The following is a 19,275-nucleotide window of genomic DNA, read 5'->3' as shown; positions in this document are numbered from 1 at the left end:
TAAAGCTTGATATATTGCTGAAGTAAATATAGACGATAAACGATAATATTGAAACTCATTTAGAACCAAAGAGCAGATTTAAAAACTATCACAAAACTATTCTAAATCTACAATATTGTAAAAAATCACGAGCTTCAATAAATAAATAAATAGAAGAATGAAACACTTTTGTCATTAGTTTGCATCTGTAATGAGACATAAAAGTAATTAATTCAACCTTTTTCAGCTTAAATCTTATCATATAGCCAGAAAAATAACTCAAAATTTTCCAGTAGTGCAGAGAAATTGTGCAGACCGACCTTGTACCGCTGTTTAAAATATTACTTTGCAAATTTCAGTTCTTAATATTTGTTTATCTCTTTTAGATAACGTTTTAGACTCAAAAGCAGTTAGTTAGTGAGTGAGTTGGTATTTTTTGATATTTATATGTAAAAAGACAGATTGAGTTGAATCTGTCTTTATATAAATACACTGTTAGTACTTTTTACGCATTTGTAGTTTTTTACTCCCATACAGGTACAGTCTTAAGAGTTCAGTTTGGATTAAAGACAGAGACACGTAATAGCTCTGCGAGATGTTGCCACGCCCCCTTTTTAGTCGACCAATCGAGTCACAGCACGTGTCTTTAGTCGACCTCAGCCCAATTTTGATTTGAAGTTACAGAAAAGTTACATCGCCCACCTCTAATTGACAGTCAGTGCTACTTCCTCAGCTCTTCCTCTTCCTCACGTATCTCCCCACTCCTCCTCTCTCCCCCCGTCTTCTCTCCCCCTCTCGGCAGACGCGCAGTGAAGCCTCCATGACAGTGCTGAGCGGCCATGTGGTGGTCTGTATATTTGGAGATGTCACGTCCGCTTTAGTGGGGCTGCGAAACCTGGTGATGCCTTTACGTGCAAGCAACTTCCATTACCACGAGCTCAAGCCCATAGTTTTCGTGGGCTCGCTGGATTATTTGCGGAGAGAGTGGGAAACTTTACACAACTTCCCCAAGGTTTCAATTCTACCCGTGAGTACCACCGACATCGCCAACACTTTGACACTTAGGCAGCTGAATGATGACTGTATGATGGCAACGAAAGCCCCCCCTTATTCGGAGCGGGCCTATTCCAAAAAACTGTAGCAGCATTAGGCTCCCAGCTTGTTAGGCTCGCTCCGATTGATGTTCACCAAAGTCTCCCCAACACAGCCCTCAGCGCACACTAGCCTTTAGATTAGTGCTCGTCTCTGCTTCCCCAGTGCCCAGTCAGATCAGCGGAATGTCAGTGCCTCAGAACAGAAACACTTGCTAAATAATTTCCCCGAGCTCCTCCCCGTTCTCTTTTTAAATGTGTGTTTTTTTTCTGTTCTGTGTTCTCTGCCTGTGCGTCTTCTCTCTCTGTTGTGCTCGCCCTGAAGGGTACACCATTAAGTCGGGCAGATTTAAGGGCTGTCAACATCAACCTCTGCGACATGTGCGTTATACTGTCAGCCAATCAGAACAATATCGAAGACGCCTCACTGCAGGATAAGGAATGCATCTTGGCATCACTCAACATCAAGTCTATGCAGTTTGATGACAGCATCGGAGTCTTACAGGCTAATTCCCAAGGTAAGAAGAGCCCTATTATAGCCCGCGTGCTCCTCTGGCCAAAGGGGACAGGTCGTGGAGAAAACACAGAGTCAGAGATATAAAAAGAACAGCAGAACAGGAGAATGACACGACCACACCAGGAGCACACAATGTCAAACACATGAGCCCTGCTTTAGGTAGTAGCAAAGTGTGACTACTTCATCAGTACAGTACTCCACAGTCTGCTCCCTGGTCATTACACGCTGCTAAAGCTCTTTAATAATACTTTTAATGATGTCATCAACATGACTGTGTCATCTGATGTTCTCCACTAGATCTGCTGTCTGGCAGATCTAGTGGAGCAGATTGTTGATGTTTGCAGACGTCCCATCAGGCCTCATCATCATTAAGCACCAGTACAAATCAGCAGGCAGGCCGCTTCAGCTGCTGCTCATTAGTCAAAACAAAACAGCCTGGCTCTGTCTGTGTGTGATTGTGTATCTATGGGCACATCACACAGGTAATCCACTCTTTATGATTAGCCCGAGAGCCAGGACACGCCGCTAGCTCTGCACTATTTAGTGCCGCCACACTGACTGCTGTAAATACAAATCAAAGTGAAGATCCAAGAGGCGATTATTTTTTAGTGCTGAGCACTTCCACATGTTTTAGGAGAATGCCAATGCTGTTATTCCTCCAGCCGTGAGTGAGTGATGCTCTGTCAATAGCACAGGCACAGAGGAACAATAAGACAGCTAAATCTGAGAGCTCAGCGCTCTGGGGAGCACTTTTCACACAATGTCACCTCAGCAGCCAGCGTCCTCTCACTGCCGATGGATGGGGCCTATTGTCATCCATAATTGGGTCTTACATCAGCCCCCATTTCCGTGATAAATACTTCACTTTAAACACACATAGTCCGCTCAGTGACATGTAATCATGCACAGGGCCAGACACACTGTATCAGGCTGTACTAGTGGGACTCTTTCCTCTTGTTCCTCTCATTCAGACATTGTCTGCAGAATTTCAAAAACAAGGTGCAAATGAATAAGTAAACATGTGTTCTCCTGAGGCCGTGAGCCTGTAGTGATCCAGAGCTGAGGCCTGTGGCCACAAACACTCTACATTATATTAGTCTTAAATAGACAGAGTACACAATAAGGCTGAGGTTAGGAGACAGGTAAGTTATGAGCAAATACACTCTTTATGTGATAAGTACTGTTATGATTCTCTTTATTTAAACTGTGCACTCCAGGGTAGACACGCAGCACTAGTATGCATGATGCACTACCAGTCTGTGTGAGGGAGACTTGTATATTCTCACATAAGTGCAGAGGCTTAGCAGCAGGCCTTGTGTCTCCATGTTGTGTTCACACTGCTCACACTTTACTGTAGTAGTGTGGTGTCTCTGGTTCTACAGAGCTGTCTCCTCTCTGAGGAAGAAGCTCCTCCTTCATGGACATGTACAGGCTGATGTTTGCTCTGTCTGAGCCGCTGCTCCCTGACTGACTCTAGTGTCAAACCTCTGCTGTTTCTGCTGTTTCCTTGTTCAATAATTGGAATAACAAGGTTTGTGATTGTCCAGGCCTCAGTGGGCTCAGGGCTTTGGGATGTGTACTAAACCACTGGGTGTCTGCTCAGGTGCAAAGGCCGAGCTGATCTCTTTTGTAATGTAAGCAGCTCATTGGCTTCCCTGACAGAGTGTGCGTACACCCAGACACACTCTCCAAATATGCAATCCCTTTCAAAGTTTGTGACCTGCATATATGCCTGCATTATGTGTCCATGGCTGGAACTATAAGCTGGCATTTCGCTGTAGTCAGCACTAAATGATGGATGTCAAAACACAGCTGATGCATTATGCATATAGCATTACAGATTTAAGGTGTTTACTTGTCACTTTGAGGAAATGCAAAAATGTGAAGTCATGTGAATTCAAACTCCTGTCACTTGCACTTGTATTTTATGCTCCTGAGCCATGCCATTTTCCATAAAAGGTTTTCAAGATCCACTTCAACAATTTTTGTCGGAACAAAATGAACATATAAAATTTATGCCTACCCATTGATGGAAAGCTGTGAATGCTGAATATGTCTGAGTTGACCTCTGAAAGGATGACATCTACAGTGGAGTTTTCAGTCACTTTAGGAGGGTCTACCTTTGTGCACCCTGTACTCTGTCTACACTGCACTATTATGTCCAAATGTACTCACGCTGTATATATTTGTGCATGTGTCTGCGCAGGTTTCACGCCTCCTGGAATGGACAGGTCGTCTCCAGACAGCAGTCCAGTACATGGCTTCGTCCGGCAGGCGTCTGTCACCACGGGGGCCAACATACCCATCATCACAGAATTAGGTGAGCCTCTTTAAAACATAGGCTTCCCCTCTAAATGTTGCATGCATCTTCCTATCGATCCATAACCCGTACGCAAAAGCCGATAAACAAGACTAAACATCCCACCGCTACCCCATCCAAGGCCGTATAGGCTCAAAAATGTTTGCGTTATCAGTAAACTTAAGTATTGAGCCCAAGGACACCATGTGATTTGAAGATGTCAGACAAGCATTTTAAAGTCTATAGTTACACCAGCACTAATGCACTCGGCCTGATGGAGAGACCAAGAGATGGAAGAAAAGCAAAGTGAGTGAAAAGGTAGAAGAAACAAAAAGTGCGCCGGTTGCAAAATGGGTCCATTTATTAATAACAATGGCAGTGGCTGTATTCCCACCGGTGCAGGGGACTCATGAAAGTTTCAGATCTCTGAGGGGCCCCGAAAGCACCAGAGACCGGCCACTCTGTCTCCCCTGACCCAATTAGAGAGCAATGGAGCATGAGGCCGCCGGAGAGGGCCACACTGAGGAAGCAGCCGGCCAACACTGCGAAGAATAAGCCAGCTATTACATGTAGAGAGCATCCAACAGCATCAGGGAAAGGCCTACACATATAAACAAAACATCATTTATCTTATGTATTTTTTACAGTATCTGAATAATCACATATACATTTCACTTCAAGGTCATGGTGACTTAAAATATCTCACTTCATTTTCAAAGTGTTTTAGGCTTAAGAAGTATAAAGGACTTAACAAAAAAGTCAATTAGACCTCTTTTGGTTTTAACTTCAGCCACCAGAGAGCAATGACTTAATCTGAGTGTGAAAGTCAATCTGTAATCATCATTTTGGCTCTCACAAAGTCTTATGTTTGGAGATTGTAAGTCGCGGATCTCCATTTTAATCAAAAGCAGTTAAAAAGCCAAAAGGAGTTAAAACAATCTGCTTCAGCCTGGCACAATAACAATTTGTGAAGCATGATATATCGCTACAGAAAAATATTATAAACCATCCCAGTAAGCCTATTTTCAAATATACAGCATCATTCAAAGTATCAGCTGTAATAGTGAATAGCAGAACCAATAATTAGCCATAGAAGTTGCTTATTCTACCCTCTACAGCTCAAGCTTTACGTTATTACATAAAAGTTAGCAAAAATCTCACTAAATCTGCCTTAAATGTACTTGATTAAAGGGCAGTATACTTGGAAATTGGGATTCAATGTCGTAAATTTAATGGTACTGATGATATCTGACATCTTTGCTATAAGCGGGCACATTTCCATAGAGATGCATGAGCCAGAAATAAAAAGAAAAACAAAAATACACTCAAGAAACATAATATTCATTTTTGTCAGGACCGCCCACCCTCTAATTTGGTCACATTAGACAAAGTAACAAGTCTAACAGTTCTTATGGAGACTGGAGGTTCCTTTCCGGCGTATATGCAGAGCTCTGCTGTGTGTGGCTGCAGGCGCACGCTCTAATTACACTGTCATATATTGTGTGTGGAGCGCCAGCAGCAGATTAGAGTCCGGTCCTAACATAAAAGCACACCTTGTCTGTGTTGTGTGATCCACTCTGCCGCACAGGGACTTAACGCTGCTAGGTGCGCTGTGGATAATGTTAGCTATGTTGGCGTGTTAGCGTGCCCTTTGTTCACTCTAATCCCAGATCCTCACTTCTTCTCAACAGACAGGCGTGATGTGGGTCAGGAGCCCAATCCCTCTTTTTTTTCTTGCAGAATCTTTAAAGATCCTATATTGCACAAAATGGATTCTTGTGAGCTTTAAGTCATGTTATAATGTTGTTACCGCCTCAAAACGATACGTGGAGTTGTTTTGTTTCATTCACACATGTTTAACATCAGTAATCCTTTATTATTAGTCTTTCTACATTTCCAAAGCTCAAAATGCTCCACCTTGTGATGTCACTGGTAGTTTTCGAGTTAACAGCTCCTTTTACTTATATGACCAAGGTGTATGGAGTTTAAACACACAATGGAGCACTTCCTGTATTATCACATGGTGGAATAGAGTGTTTTCTGCTCGTGAGAAAATCTCCGCCTAAATATGCAGGATGTGTGAAAAACATGTGTGAATGAAACAAAACTCTAGGTATGTTTGTGATGAGGAAACATTATAACATAGATCTGAAGATACCATAATAAAGCCCCTTTTAACATGTGTCAATAACACAAGCGTCTCTCCCCTCCCTCTCCACACTTGTCTCATCACCATTAGCTAAACCTGGCAAACTGCTGCCAGTGGTCCCACTCAGTCAGGACAAAAAGTGTGGCACCAGCGTACAAATGATAACAGAGCTGGGTAAGGCTTTGTCGCGCCCGCTGCTCTCTCGCCTGCCCACCCGCTCGCCCGCCGCTCGGCCCCTCCACCTCAGCCCCTCTGCCTCAGCCCCTCCACCTCAGCCCCTCTGCCTCAGCCCCTCCACCTCAGCTTGTCTTGATTTATCTGGCTGTAGTCAAGGCCCCGGTCCGCTCCCATGGCTTCCCCTTTGAACACATTTTTTTACTCTTCGTTCTGCCTGAAATTGACTGTCTTGTTTTGGACCCCGTTTAATGATTTTTTTTTTTTTTTGTTCGTTTTATTTATTTTTTTCCCCCTCCAGTTGTGTCTGCAGAGCGCAGGCCTTTGATCACGCTCAGGCTGTCCTTGTGGCTGTTTTCAGAGCAGCTCCAGCCTTTTGCCCCTCTGCCCCCCCCCCCTCTTTGCCCCCCTCCCTCCTCCCCCTTTCTGCTCCAGCCTGGGACTCCTTGCATCAGCCCCTTGTCTGTTTGACTGACATTTCTGTTCCACAGTGCACGGGAAGCCTGAGAAGAGATCACTTTTTTTTTTTTAAATAAAGGAGAAATAAATCCAGATCAAATCATCTGTTAAAATTACAGTATATATTTTAACACTTTTTTTTAGGAGTCAGGCAAAACTTGTGTGGTGATATTTTTATTTTTAATTTAGGAGTGCACTGTGTATCTTTTCTTGCATGGGGCCGTCCACCTGCTTGTGTCTGTGGAGATGTTATTACTTTGCCTGGAATGTACTACATTATGGCATCAAACCTTGCATTTATTCAATTGCATCTGTTTTTATTGCTCAAAAATACCTTGAAAAAACTTTTTTTACTTTGAGCAGTATTGCATTAGGCCTGTCATGATAAAAAATGTTGAAGTTTGATATATAGCTGAAGTCAATATAGACGATAAATGACAATATTGAAATTCATTTATGCCACTGACACAAGAACACAAGATAGATTAAACCACAAAGCTATTCTAAATCTACAATATTGTAAAAAAACAAAAAAAAAACAAAACATGAGCTGCAATAAATAAACAGCCAACTGAAACACTTTTGTACTTAGTTTGTATCTGTAGTGGGTCATAAAAGTTATTAATTTACCCTTTTATGGATTATATCTTATAATTTTTTCCAAAAATTAACCAAAAGTCTCCCAGTAGTACAATGAAACTGTACACACGATCAATATTGACCCCAAAAAATGATTGTTCCAGCTTTCAAATACTGAACGAGAAGTCGATACTGTAATTATCATGACAGGCCTAGCTTGCGTCACCACAGATCTGACCTGTAATGTGACCTAGTAACCTCACCTGCTTGTCCCCATGAGATGAGACGCTTTATGCCCTGTAACTGAAGAAGCGGCTTTAGAACTGAAGCAGCGAAACGTCTTCACTCCTGCAACATTTTGTCCAATTGACAGATTGGAATCTTTCTTTTACCCTGAAACATTCCAGACAAAGTTATAGCCTCTGTGTGAGACAAGCAAGTGGCAGACCCCCAATAGAAAAGTTACACAATAACTGTTAGGAGGGCCTTAAATTGCCTACTTCTATTTTTTATAAAAAGTTTAAGCAAAAATGAAAAGTTAAATTCTGTGCAAATGACAAAAAAATCTTTTTTGCTTTTCGTTTTTACAAATTAAACTTAGTAAGAGACAAAATAATCATACGTCGCTTGCACACTGGAGCTCTTTAACACACTGACAGGCTTTGTATAACAATAAGAGACTGTGTTATGTGCCTTGGGTTTGATTTTCAGGAGAAAGGTAAATGTTATACTTGAGATAAATGTGGCTTGTGTTGACGTGAAGAACCCATTTATCAAGAACATAATTGAAAGTAGCATGACTCTTAGTGTGCATGACTCTTATGCCGAGCCATTGTTGAAGTCTTAAAATCTCTCTATCATTTTCATTTCAATCAGTTAGTTCCTTGCACTTAACTTTCACATGTCTCTTGTACGCCAATGTGTCTTGATGGAAAAGTTGTACATTTTGTGCTCGAATTAGCTTTGTTGTGTTTGTAAAATGGTCAAGATGCATTGGCTTAAGGTGCAGTAGTTCATTTGCATATGACATAAATGACTTCTACAATGGTTATTAAGGTGTACACGGTTAATATATAGATGTATGGGTCTGTAATGTTATTTTGGCTTGTATCAGTGAATGAAGTGCACTGTGCATGAGCTATGCGAATAAACACTGGGTTTAAAATAGAATGTAATACTGTCTTAGATAAAATAAGAATTAGAAAATAGAAAATACAAACGAAAATAGTAACTAAAACACAAAGGTATTACTCATGAAATACACAAAGTACAATTAAAATGGATCACTTTTTACCAGTTAGCAATATTCAGAGCTTGATGAGGTGTGGAAATGGACTTAACAGAATAACTGAGTGAGAATAACAGTGAATACAATCCAGTGCTGTGTGTAACTGTGTTTTGTGTCCCCCAGTGAACGACTCAAACGTTCAGTTCCTGGACCAGGACGATGATGATGACCCGGACACAGAGCTGTACCTCACTCAGCCCTTTGCCTGCGGCACGGCCTTCGCTGTCAGCGTACTGGACTCCCTCATGAGCGCTGTGAGTACTTTGTGCACAACTACAAATGCACTGGCTGATGGGAGCGAAGCTGTTAGGACCCTAGAGAAATATTATTTAGACAATATTTAGTTTAGACAACTTACAATGAACAGAAATCTGAAGTGTATTTCAGAACACAGCTGTAGAGGTCACCTGGATAAGATCAAGACAGTGAGACCTTAAGGAGATTGGAGGTTCTGTTCTTTGCAATGAACATTATATTACCTAAGTAGCTGCTTATCGTAATTGTGGTTTTGATTCAGTTGCAATTCCCCTTTGAGCCCTTCTCTCAAATGCATAATTAGTAAAACTACTGTACTGCTAGCCTGTGTCATGTTAGCTAATGGAGCAGGGACCAAATTCTGAACAAGGAAAAGAATTGCATGTTGTTGCTGGACTTAGAAAAGAAGACCAAGCTCGAACATAAGAGCTGATGCCACTTGGTGTTTGTCTGTATTTGTGCTGACAGTGAACAACACCAACACTCAAACGATCTCAGTGGTCTAGAGGAGCTGCGGTAGTTGAGATTTAATCTGTAGTTGATTTGTACTAGGACTGAAAGCTCATTATTTGGATGTGAAAGTCAAAGCCAAGCTTCGAAATAGATGCACAACCCATAAAATAAAATCAATACTCTGGTTAACATAATTGTATAGAGATCAGAGCACAGCCCAGTGACATCAGAGAGAAAAGTTCTCATGACTTTATCTTGTGTTAGTTGATCAGAACTCTCAGTTTGAGGGGTCATCAGGTCTGAAGACTGTGGGACTTGTGAGGGTCATATTAACGCTGATGACAGAGACCTGACAGTCCCAGCCCGAGCAGCTCTGTCTGATCTTTGACAATGTGACTGGAGCCTCACAGATAAGCTGCTCAGAGGTGTGTTCTCCCTGCGGAGCTGTGATGGCTTCATCCAGCCGCCCTCACAGAGTGCAGCTCAGAGGAGCGGGCGTCAGCTGCTGTGTGCTGCTGTGTGCTGCTGTGTGTTGCTGTGTGTTGCTGTGTGATGCTGTGTGCTGCTGTGTGCTGCTGTGTGATGCTGTGTGATGCTGTGTGTTGCTGTGTGCGGTCAGAGGTGAGGGCAGCTAATGGACAGTGCTCATCCATCATGAGGCTGGGCAGGCCTGTCAGGGGCCCCAGAGACGAGCTGCCACTCTGGCTGTGGCGGGAGGTGACACGGCCTGTCTTCACACGCTGCAAAAGCAGCTTGTGATCGGCTTGAAGGACAAGAGAACCTGACACCCGCCGAGAGCAGTCAAAGCGCTCTTTCAGAGCACAGCGCTGACATTATACAGTGAAAACACTTTCAGAACAAATCACCCTCCTGCCACACTTAAGGCCTCTTTTCAATATGAATTATGGTTTTATGGGCAGCAGGGACAGTCTGGAACATGACCATAAACAGGAGTTATAGGCAGTATAAGTGATTATTGATTACTAACAATATCAACTCAATATCAACATCAGATGCATTGAAACTGAGAAAACAGTCATGCTTTTAAAAGTGTCAGTTTTTAAATATGTAATACATGGCTTGTATGGATGATTATAAAGGGAGTGCACTCACCCTCTGCTCACATCCTCTGTCCCCTTCTCCCCTCTTCTCTCCTCAGACCTACTTTAACGACAACATCCTGACCCTGATCCGGACACTGGTCACGGGTGGGGCCACCCCAGAGCTGGAGGCACTGCTGGCTGAAGAGAACGCTCTGAGAGGAGGCTATAGCACGCCGCAGACACTAGCTAACAGAGACAGGTGTCGCGTGGCCCAGCTCGCCCTCTACGACGGCCCCTTCGCAGACTTGGGGGTAAGTGGAGCTTTAAGTAGAGATGACACATTTTGGCACTCCCCAGCAGCACAGATCTGGCCTCCTCCGCCCGTATGCTTCCTAATGTGATGTGAAGAACTGGGATTGTGTGAAGCAGGCCTAGTGGGTGGAAAGAACAAAGCTTTGGAGAGAAGAATGAAGAAAAAAGCAGATAATTAAGTCGGTTTCAACATAATGAGATTTTAAACTTCAGCATGATTTTTACTAACTAAAGTATCTGCAAAATGAAGTTAGGGCTTGAAAAAAAATTGAGCAAAGATCATTTCAACAACTCATTATAAAAAGGCCTAAGTGATGTGTGGGGCAAAGGTGAGTCTATACTATTATAATAACTGCTGTCAGAATCATTTAGGACAAAATGTATGAAGGGAAATTCTGTTGAAAGTGGAAGTTGAAAATGACTGGAATGCCTCAGGATACAGTATAAGCAGTGGTGGAGCGTGGAGAAGTAAAAGTAGTGAAGTACTATATTTAAGTAAAAATGTTGGGTATCTGTACTTACTTAGTCTATTTTAAAATGGATACTTTTTACTTTTACTTCACTACATTTGAGAGCAGTGTCTGCACTTTCTACTCCACTACATTTTTGAACAGAACTGAACAGTATTTTTTATTATTGTTGGAGACCTGCTGGAAAGGCTGAGGGTTAATTTTTCACAGTTTGAGCAAACAAAAATATACAAATAAAAACAGCCTAAAAAAACAAAAAAAACATGGATTCACTTGTTTATGTTGAACACAATTCAGCACAAAATCAATAACACCTCCAAATCTGCACAAAATACTTTTACTTTATACTCTTTAAGTGCATTTTTAAACGGGTACTTTTACTCAAGTAGATTTTTTAAGTGATACATGTGAGTATTTGTTTGCTCCAGTATCTGTACTTTTAAGTAACAAAACAGAGTACTTGTTCCACCACTGAATTTAAGCAACAACTAATATGGCACATTGTCTTCTGTTCTTAACCAGGACGGTGGCTGCTACGGAGATCTATTCTGCAAAGCACTGAAGACATACAACATGCTGTGTTTTGGCATCTACAGGCTAAGAGACGCCCACCTCGGCACACCCAGCCAGTGCACAAAACGGTATCCTTCCTCTCTTTTAATCCCAATAAAGATGTTTTACCAGAGTTCCAACCTTTTTTTTCTGTCGTTCTCTTTCTAGATACGTGATCACCAACCCTCCATATGAGTTCGAGCTGGTGCCCACAGACCTGATCTTCTGTCTCATGCAGTTCGACCACAACGCGGGCCAGTCACGGACAAGCTTCTCCCACTCCTCCCACTCCTCCCATTCCTCCAGCAAGAAGAGCTCGTCTGTCCACTCCATCCCTCCATCCAACCGGCAGAACCGCAGCAGCAAGAGCAGAGAGTCCCGCGACAAGCAGAAGTACGGGTACATCTCACAGTACTACAAATACTGCATGTACTGTGTGTGCGTGTGTGTGTATGTGTGCTGTGAAACTATCCAGGTTGTTGTCTTTTGTACGCTGCAAAAAATGAAGCTCTACATAATTTAATTCTAAATATTTTTCTTGATTCAGTTAGTTTTGACTCTTTACAAATCGGATGGACATGGCTCGCACTTTGGGCACCCTCTATGAGCCTAAAACGTGCTAATAATAGGCTAATCCTCCAGCTGGGTAGCGCTGAACAAACTTTGATTAAGGTCCACGGTTAAAGAAACATCCTGCCAAGCGATTAGCCAACTAAAAAGGTAGAAACAATTAGGTATCACTATGTATCTGACCCAAACTGCACTTACAAGACTACAACTGTTAAAAGAACTATTTTAGGACAGATTAAACTTGTGAATAATGAGTTTAATCTGCCTTTGTACACAATAAAACATACCATATTTTCAGCTAACTCACGCACTAATTTCTCCTTTCTGATGTCGCCCCATATAAATACTTCATATCTAAACAGAATTATTAGGCGACTTTTATACAGGACTTTTATAGGACTACAGCCCTACCCCAGCAGCATTGAGGAATTGGTCAAATGCACATATACAAACTACATACTGTATTTCCGTAACTAGAGCATTATTCCAAACGCAAGAAATATAAAGTCACATAGATATTCACTTTTTACAGCGTGTGACGTGTGCTTCATGGTCTCCACAGCTTTATCATGTGCATGCGGTCGTCACTCTGCTTCAGCGACCATTACAACAGAGAAAAAAACATGAATACGCTAGTTTTGTCCTTGTGGTTAGTAGTAACTTAATAACTTAGGCCTCTACCTCCACCAAAGTCAATCAGTGTATTTGTTGTATTTATGTGTACTAGAGTTTGTCAAGTTGCTGTCCACATGATCTAACTTGGATCATGGCTGTAGTGTATCGTGTGATTTTTAATGTGACGTGTCGCTGTTGTGTTTTGTCACTATAGTCCTTAGCGGAAATTTGGCGAAAACATTTGCTAACCATCCCCATTAACTTTTCATAAACATGTCCGTAACGCTTTGTCGCAAGCTCGTATTGTCTATGTGAATATAGAAGTTTAATATCATTAGTCTAGCTGTTAAGACATGGGTTAGCTGTGTTAGTTCAAGGATTTGTGAAAGCATGCAGATTTGTTACTTACATATTAGCATTGTATCTTAAAAACAACAATACATCTTTGCTACTAAGATGTATAGCCTATATGATTGTTGGACTGGTTTTAGTGACGTGTGCATTTGCCGTGGACACTGTAAAAAACTATTACTTACATTAGACCACTTACCTCTCTTTCTGAAGTGCAACAAGGATGAATAGAATGGGCCAAGGTACGCAAGTTAACGATTCTGCATGACTTAGCCATCTCTACCTATGGGCTGCTTCTCATAACTGTGTCCTGTACACGGATACTGTTATGACGAGGAATGCTTGGATGCTTTCTGGGAAAAAAAAAAAAAAAAAGAAGTTTCCGAACCATGCCTCAGTTTAAGTTTTGCTTTCACCACGAATGGAAGCAAACGTGCTGCTGCTTCTCCTCCTCCTCCTCCTCCCTTCCTCCATGAGCAAGACCATCCACGCTGCATGAGGTTCAGATGACTCCACCTTCTCCTCTTCTTCCTCATTCTCCTCTTCCTCCACTTTTGGATATGGCTTCCCGTGACACAAAGCTCCCCACATCGTCACTTGTTTCACCATTAGTCACGCCTCTCCTGATTTCTTTCTTTCTTTTGGGGCTTGACTGGTTTGCATTGTGTGAGAGGTGTGTGTGTGTGCGCATATACCCTCCTTCTGAATGCTCTCCTGTCACGACACTGTAGCAGACGTTTGCACAGAGAAAACGTGTACGTCAAAATTATAGGGCTAATTTTAAAATCAAATTATTAATAATCTGTTATTTTGGTTATACTTTAAATTTCAATTACTTGGAACTATTATTTTAAGTATTGTGAAAAGTTCTGTTATAGAGGTAGAATAGACTTATGAGCGTTATTAGAGACTTTTTGTAATTAGTGGTGGAGCATAATGAAGTAAAAGTAGTAAAGTGCAGTACTTAAATAAAGTACAGATACCTAAATTTTGTACTTAAGTAATTTTTTTTACTTTCACGTCACTACATTTTGAGAGCCTGTATCTAAACCTATTACATTTTAACTGGAAAAGTAAAGGCATTTTTTATTATTGTTTGAGAAATGTTGAAAAGGCCGAGCGGTTTATTTTTAGCACGTTTGTAGTTTGAGCAAAATTTAGCACAAATCTGTTTCAAAATCAGTCCATTTGAAGCTTTATTAGATCTCAAAACCTGCGTGAAGTACTTTTTACTCTTTAAGTACATTTTTAAACAGGTACTTTGTGATACTTGTACTTTTATTTGAGTATCGTTTTGCTCTGCTGTCTGTACTTTTACTTAAGTAACAGAATTGAGTACTTCTTCCGCCACTGGTCACAACTCCCACCTGTAGAATTTAAAACAGAAAACTACTTAAAGGTGAACAATACAACATTTGTGATGGGCTCTTAGTGAAGATGTTAATCCAGGAATGTTCCACTGTCACTCGCATTAAACCTATATTTAAGTGTTTTTATTGTTAAAAATACTCTAAAACATGCTTTATACCTCTCCACCTCTCCACAGATCTGACCTATAACTTCCACCTGGCTTGTTTTCTTGACAATAGATAAGTTTAATGCCATATGGTGAATCATTCCAGCTAAAGCACTGATATCTCCATGGAGACAAACACGTGGAAAGTTCTCAACTAGAAAAGCTACATAGTGCACCATTAATTCCATTTATTGCGATCGACTGAAGCAAAACAGAACTAATACTCAATCACTAGTATTTGATTATGAACTTGTGTCGGTCAGACTCATTTCGATCCAAGTCTTATTCCGCTCACAGTTTAAGAAGTGTGTCCTGCCCCGAGCCTCGGTCACAGCGGTAAAGGGTTAGACGTGACCAATGGAAGGCGTAAAAAAAAATGAAGTTCCTCCTTGCTTCTGTATCCCGGAGTAGATGGCGGACATGTTGGTTCTCCTCAGGCTCTGTTCTGTACTTTAAACCAGATAGAGATGTGAAATTCTACCCATGAGGAACAGACATGTTGAAAGGTACAGCAGAGTCGGGAATGCAGACAGTTTACTAACTACTCACCTGTGCTGCCTACAGACCTGTGCATTGCAGCCCTCTTACTTATCTAGGACACAACTTCTGAGTCTGAGAAGTGTTTTTGTTTTATTTTATTTTTGTATTATTATTGAAATCATTATTGAAATGGACTAAACTTTAATTTTAAGCTACAACTTTTACAGCCATTTTGAACCTTCCATTGGGGCACTGTTTGAAAATATAGAAGATTTGACCATTATAGGCAAAGTCTATTGGAACACATATACTAACTACACATAACAAACAAATGTACCACTTAAACTGAGGCGTATGGTTTTCAAATGTCAGTGTGCTCTTCCAAACCAATGTCTGACTCTGTTTTTTCTGTCTGTTCCTCTGTAGAAAAGAAATGGTTTACAGATGAACCAGACAACGCCTACCCCAGGAACATTCAGATCAAGCCCATGAGCACTCACATGGCCAACCAAGTCAACCAATACAAATCCACCAGTAGTCTGATCCCACCAATCAGAGAAGTAGAAGATGAATGCTGAAGCCCGCCTCCTTGTGGACTGCTCTGTGATAGCAGCGGACAGCCGTGGTCAGCGCAGGACTGATGAGCAGGAGGAAGACTGTCATATCTCTCCACTAAAGGGACCTCCTCCAATGTGTATACCTTTAATGTTACTTCCATGCTCGGACATTGTTTATTTATTCTGTATCCATAGACATGTACATAATGACAATCAGTCAACACGGATTGTACAGCCCCTCTCCCCTAGCACTTTTTGGAATTATTTTAGAGTTGACGGAAAAAAAAGTACTTCCTGTAATTCTCTGCAATAGTTTGCCTCTGGATGTGACCAGACTCCATGCCTAGAGCTGCTAGTGTGTGGAGAATGAGGGTTACATTTGTGTTATCAATAATAATGATCATATCATATTTCCCTGTGAGTCATCCGGATGTGTCACATCAAAGCAGCTGGCCTCGTCTACTTCTGTTCAATTTGCACTAAAAACTGAACACTGCTGACAGAGCAACTGGAACGCCCCAGCCCACTGTCCACTGTCCAAATACCAGTCTGACCACAGAAGGAGATGTGCGTGGCAGCGGAGGCTTACTAACCCACCATCACCTCCTGAGTGTGGCTGCGCTAAAGGAGAGGAGGCTGTGATGAGTCCATGAGGCAGGAGGCCTGTCCCTCATGTGTCCATGTGTGTGTGTGTGTGAGTTTGAGAGTGTGAATGAGTGAACAGCATTACAGTGCCATCTTCACCGTCGGCTTACATGATGCTGCACCAGTCAGACTAGCATGTGCGCTCCTATCAAAGCCTTTACAACAAGAATCTAATAGTCTAATAACCATGTGTTGCATTTTCTATCAAACTGAAGCCAACTGCGCCTGAGCTCTGAGCAGCAGCTGTGGACCACAGCTAACGCCTGTGAGTGCTGCCTGGCATAGTGGGATCCCCATGAGTACTAATATTACTGAATGTTTGCGTCTGTCTGCTGGACAGGTCTAATGCCACATATTGCATAGTGGGCAGAATGGGCCCTCCTTTGACCGGAGCTCTAGCCTGGCACTGGGCTGGCACAGAGGCAGTAAAGCGCTTGGATGTTCTCTGTGCTCAGCCCACAGTCCCCTGGCCTCTCTCAGGAGCACGGCTGGTCAGGAGCTCAGAGCAGTTGGCTGAAAATGCAACACTATGTGAGACTCCAGTGTGTTCTGACACTGACTCTGATCCACATGGAGCTGTGGTCCTCACGTACATGTGAGATTTATGATAGAATTATTTTATATCCATAAGCATAATCAATTTGTACTTATTTTTATAGGAACTCAAAGTGTAATATGAGAAAATATTTATGATTCTATTTAATTAACATGTCATATCCACAGTGTTCTGTTGGTCACCAGTACTTTTAGTTTGATGTTACACTCATGTTGTTGCCCTGTTAACTGGTGTGTCACTCTAAATCTAATAAGGCTACAAGGCTTGTATTGAGTCTGGCAGCTCAGCTCTGGGCAATGAACTAATGAAATGCGCTGCTTTTCCATAACACGTTTAGTGCTCAGACAGATGTGTCTCATTTGGACACTTGGACACAGGCTCCTGGGTTAGACTTGTGAATGACCTTCTGTTGTGGCCAATGACCTACATTAGGTTCTTCAAGTGTTTAACTCCCGTCTCCAGTCTCTGCAGGCCTCTCACACTTTTCATGTGGAAAGTAGAGATCCCATGTGCTCAATAGTTTAGTGTAAATCCGCCCAAAGCGTAGACCACTTTACATTGAACAAAGCTGAGTTTCGTGTGTGTCTGTGGGCTGTGCTGATACTAGACTCAAGCCTCATACACATTGTCCTCAAGTGAACTTTATAACTGTGATCCGTCGTCACACTGTAGCAGAATAGACTTCATTTCACCAAATACGTGATTGATGATTATTACACAATGATACATATTTGGTACAGCAAAGAACATTATACATAGAATGAAACACGTGAAAAATGTTTACAAAAAGATAAAAAGAAAAAGAATAATTGGTAAGCAGCACACCAGATGAAATAAGATCAGGTTTATTCTCAACAAAGATGGAAGGTAGCACCAATTCAGCAAGAGAGATCTCCCTTAAGTTTCCAATCGTAACATTATTGTTCTGCAGGGTTTACATTCCAATTTGTCAGCTCGTCATAATCTGTCTCAACTTTTCTCTGTCCTGACTGCTTCTTTGTTTACACAGTATTCTCAAAGTACTTAAGCATAGGAATACTACTATATACTTTACATGCTGCAAAACTAGCACCCTAAGCTAAATCCAAACGCATTGTTCACTTCGTAGCGTCGGCTCTATTTTTCGAATGCTCCTTGCTTGTTTGTTGTTTGGGTCTTTGCATTGTATACCTCTAAATATATTTTTAGAGTTTTTTTTTCTTTGAAGTGCCATGAAAAGATGCATCCTTCAGTCATTCAGCGACCCAAATCCTAGTCGTTTTCCACTGTGAAAAACATGTCGGGTGCTGGTACGGAGAACATCCAAGCCATCAATGCCTCCGTGCCAGCGCCGTGCCAGGCAGAGCCAAGAGGTCAAATGGAGGGCCCGGCAAGTCCCACTACAGCGAGAAGTGGCATTAGGATGAAACATATCAAGGTCAGGCAGAGTTACACTGGATGACTGAACGATGCGCTGGGATCATGTGTTCTTAAATCAAAGACAGCGTAGCGCTCTACTGTTATTTTGTTCATCTGTTTTGCTCTAAAAGAAGGATTTAACTTATTTGCTGGGATAGTAATGGAAAATTGTAAACTTATGGGATGGGAGGTGGGTATCAAGTCTTAATATAATGCATTCAGCAGTTTTATTTTTATTTTATTTTTTTAAGAATATCTTTTTTGTGTTGGCTGCTTATCAGTTAAGTATAGTTCAGGGCACCGCTTAAACCACAAACAGGATCTGTCTGCACAGTGTCTCTCACCACAGCAAACTGGAGTTGTGTCATTGCAGTCATTAGTTTGGATGTGTTCAAAATGCAATGGATTCATGGATTATTTGATGGTGCTGAGTTGATCTACCTGACTCTGTCAAATATAATCTGCTGATAATTATATTGTCTTGTACAAAACGTTTGTACATAGATTGTACATGGTTTCTTTTTGTATTTTCTCAAATTAAAATGGATGTATTTGTGTTCTAAAATGGTCTTTTGTCATTTCCTCCAAATGCCACATTAGTTACTAGGCCTATGCCCATATGAACTAGCACCACTGTTGGAGCACCACATTCTGTAAAGGCGTCTTGCTCTCGTGCATCACTCTTACCTTGTAAATGATTTGCTGTTTTGTCTCGTGTAAAGTGTAAATCAGATGTGGCCTCCAAACAGGTCATTTAGTAGCCTAGTATTTCTGTCAATTGCTTTTTACTCTTTCTTTCTAGAACTATTTAATTAATTTAGTTTTAATGTAAAAGTGCTTGGTCTACTCAGTAGATGAATTCATTTGTTGGGTTAATTCATTCTCCTCAGTTTAGCAACTATAACCTACAACAGAATGGCTGCATACAAACCTTCTGCATCCTGATCATATTTATTCCATTCTAGGA

At 41.6% G+C, this 19,275-nt stretch overlaps 1 protein-coding gene across 18 annotated transcripts in view; it reads left to right on the top strand.

Moving 5' to 3' along the window:
* kcnma1a (potassium large conductance calcium-activated channel, subfamily M, alpha member 1a) overlaps window positions 1-19,275 on the top strand; it is a 293,601-nt gene that overhangs the window by 208,911 nt on the left and 65,415 nt on the right. For 11 of the 18 annotated variants that reach the window (XM_055227007.1, XM_055226999.1, XM_055227009.1 and 8 more), the window contains 9 exons: window positions 782-1,006; window positions 1,396-1,588; window positions 3,794-3,907; window positions 8,659-8,789; window positions 10,403-10,597; window positions 11,591-11,709; window positions 11,789-12,013; window positions 13,370-13,398; window positions 15,579-18,873. In XM_055227007.1, coding sequence (XP_055082982.1) covers window positions 782-1,006; window positions 1,396-1,588; window positions 3,794-3,907; window positions 8,659-8,789; window positions 10,403-10,597; window positions 11,591-11,709; window positions 11,789-12,013; window positions 13,370-13,398; window positions 15,579-15,730 — 1,383 coding nt within the window. In that variant the 3' untranslated portion in view covers window positions 15,731-18,873. Of the gene's footprint in view, window positions 1-781; window positions 1,007-1,395; window positions 1,589-3,793; window positions 3,908-8,658; window positions 8,790-10,402; window positions 10,598-11,590; window positions 11,710-11,788; window positions 12,020-13,369; window positions 13,399-15,578; window positions 18,874-19,275 lie in introns of those variants that run through there. The other 7 variants (XM_033979262.2, XM_055227011.1, XM_033979258.2 and 4 more) reach the window with 3 other exon arrangements.

Source organism: Periophthalmus magnuspinnatus, chromosome 15 (genome assembly GCF_009829125.3).
Source record: "Periophthalmus magnuspinnatus isolate fPerMag1 chromosome 15, fPerMag1.2.pri, whole genome shotgun sequence".
Lineage (NCBI taxonomy): Eukaryota > Metazoa > Chordata > Actinopteri > Gobiiformes > Gobiidae > Periophthalmus > Periophthalmus magnuspinnatus.
Note: the sequence above shows the minus strand (reverse complement) of the source record. Positions and strands in the feature narration are given on the sequence as shown.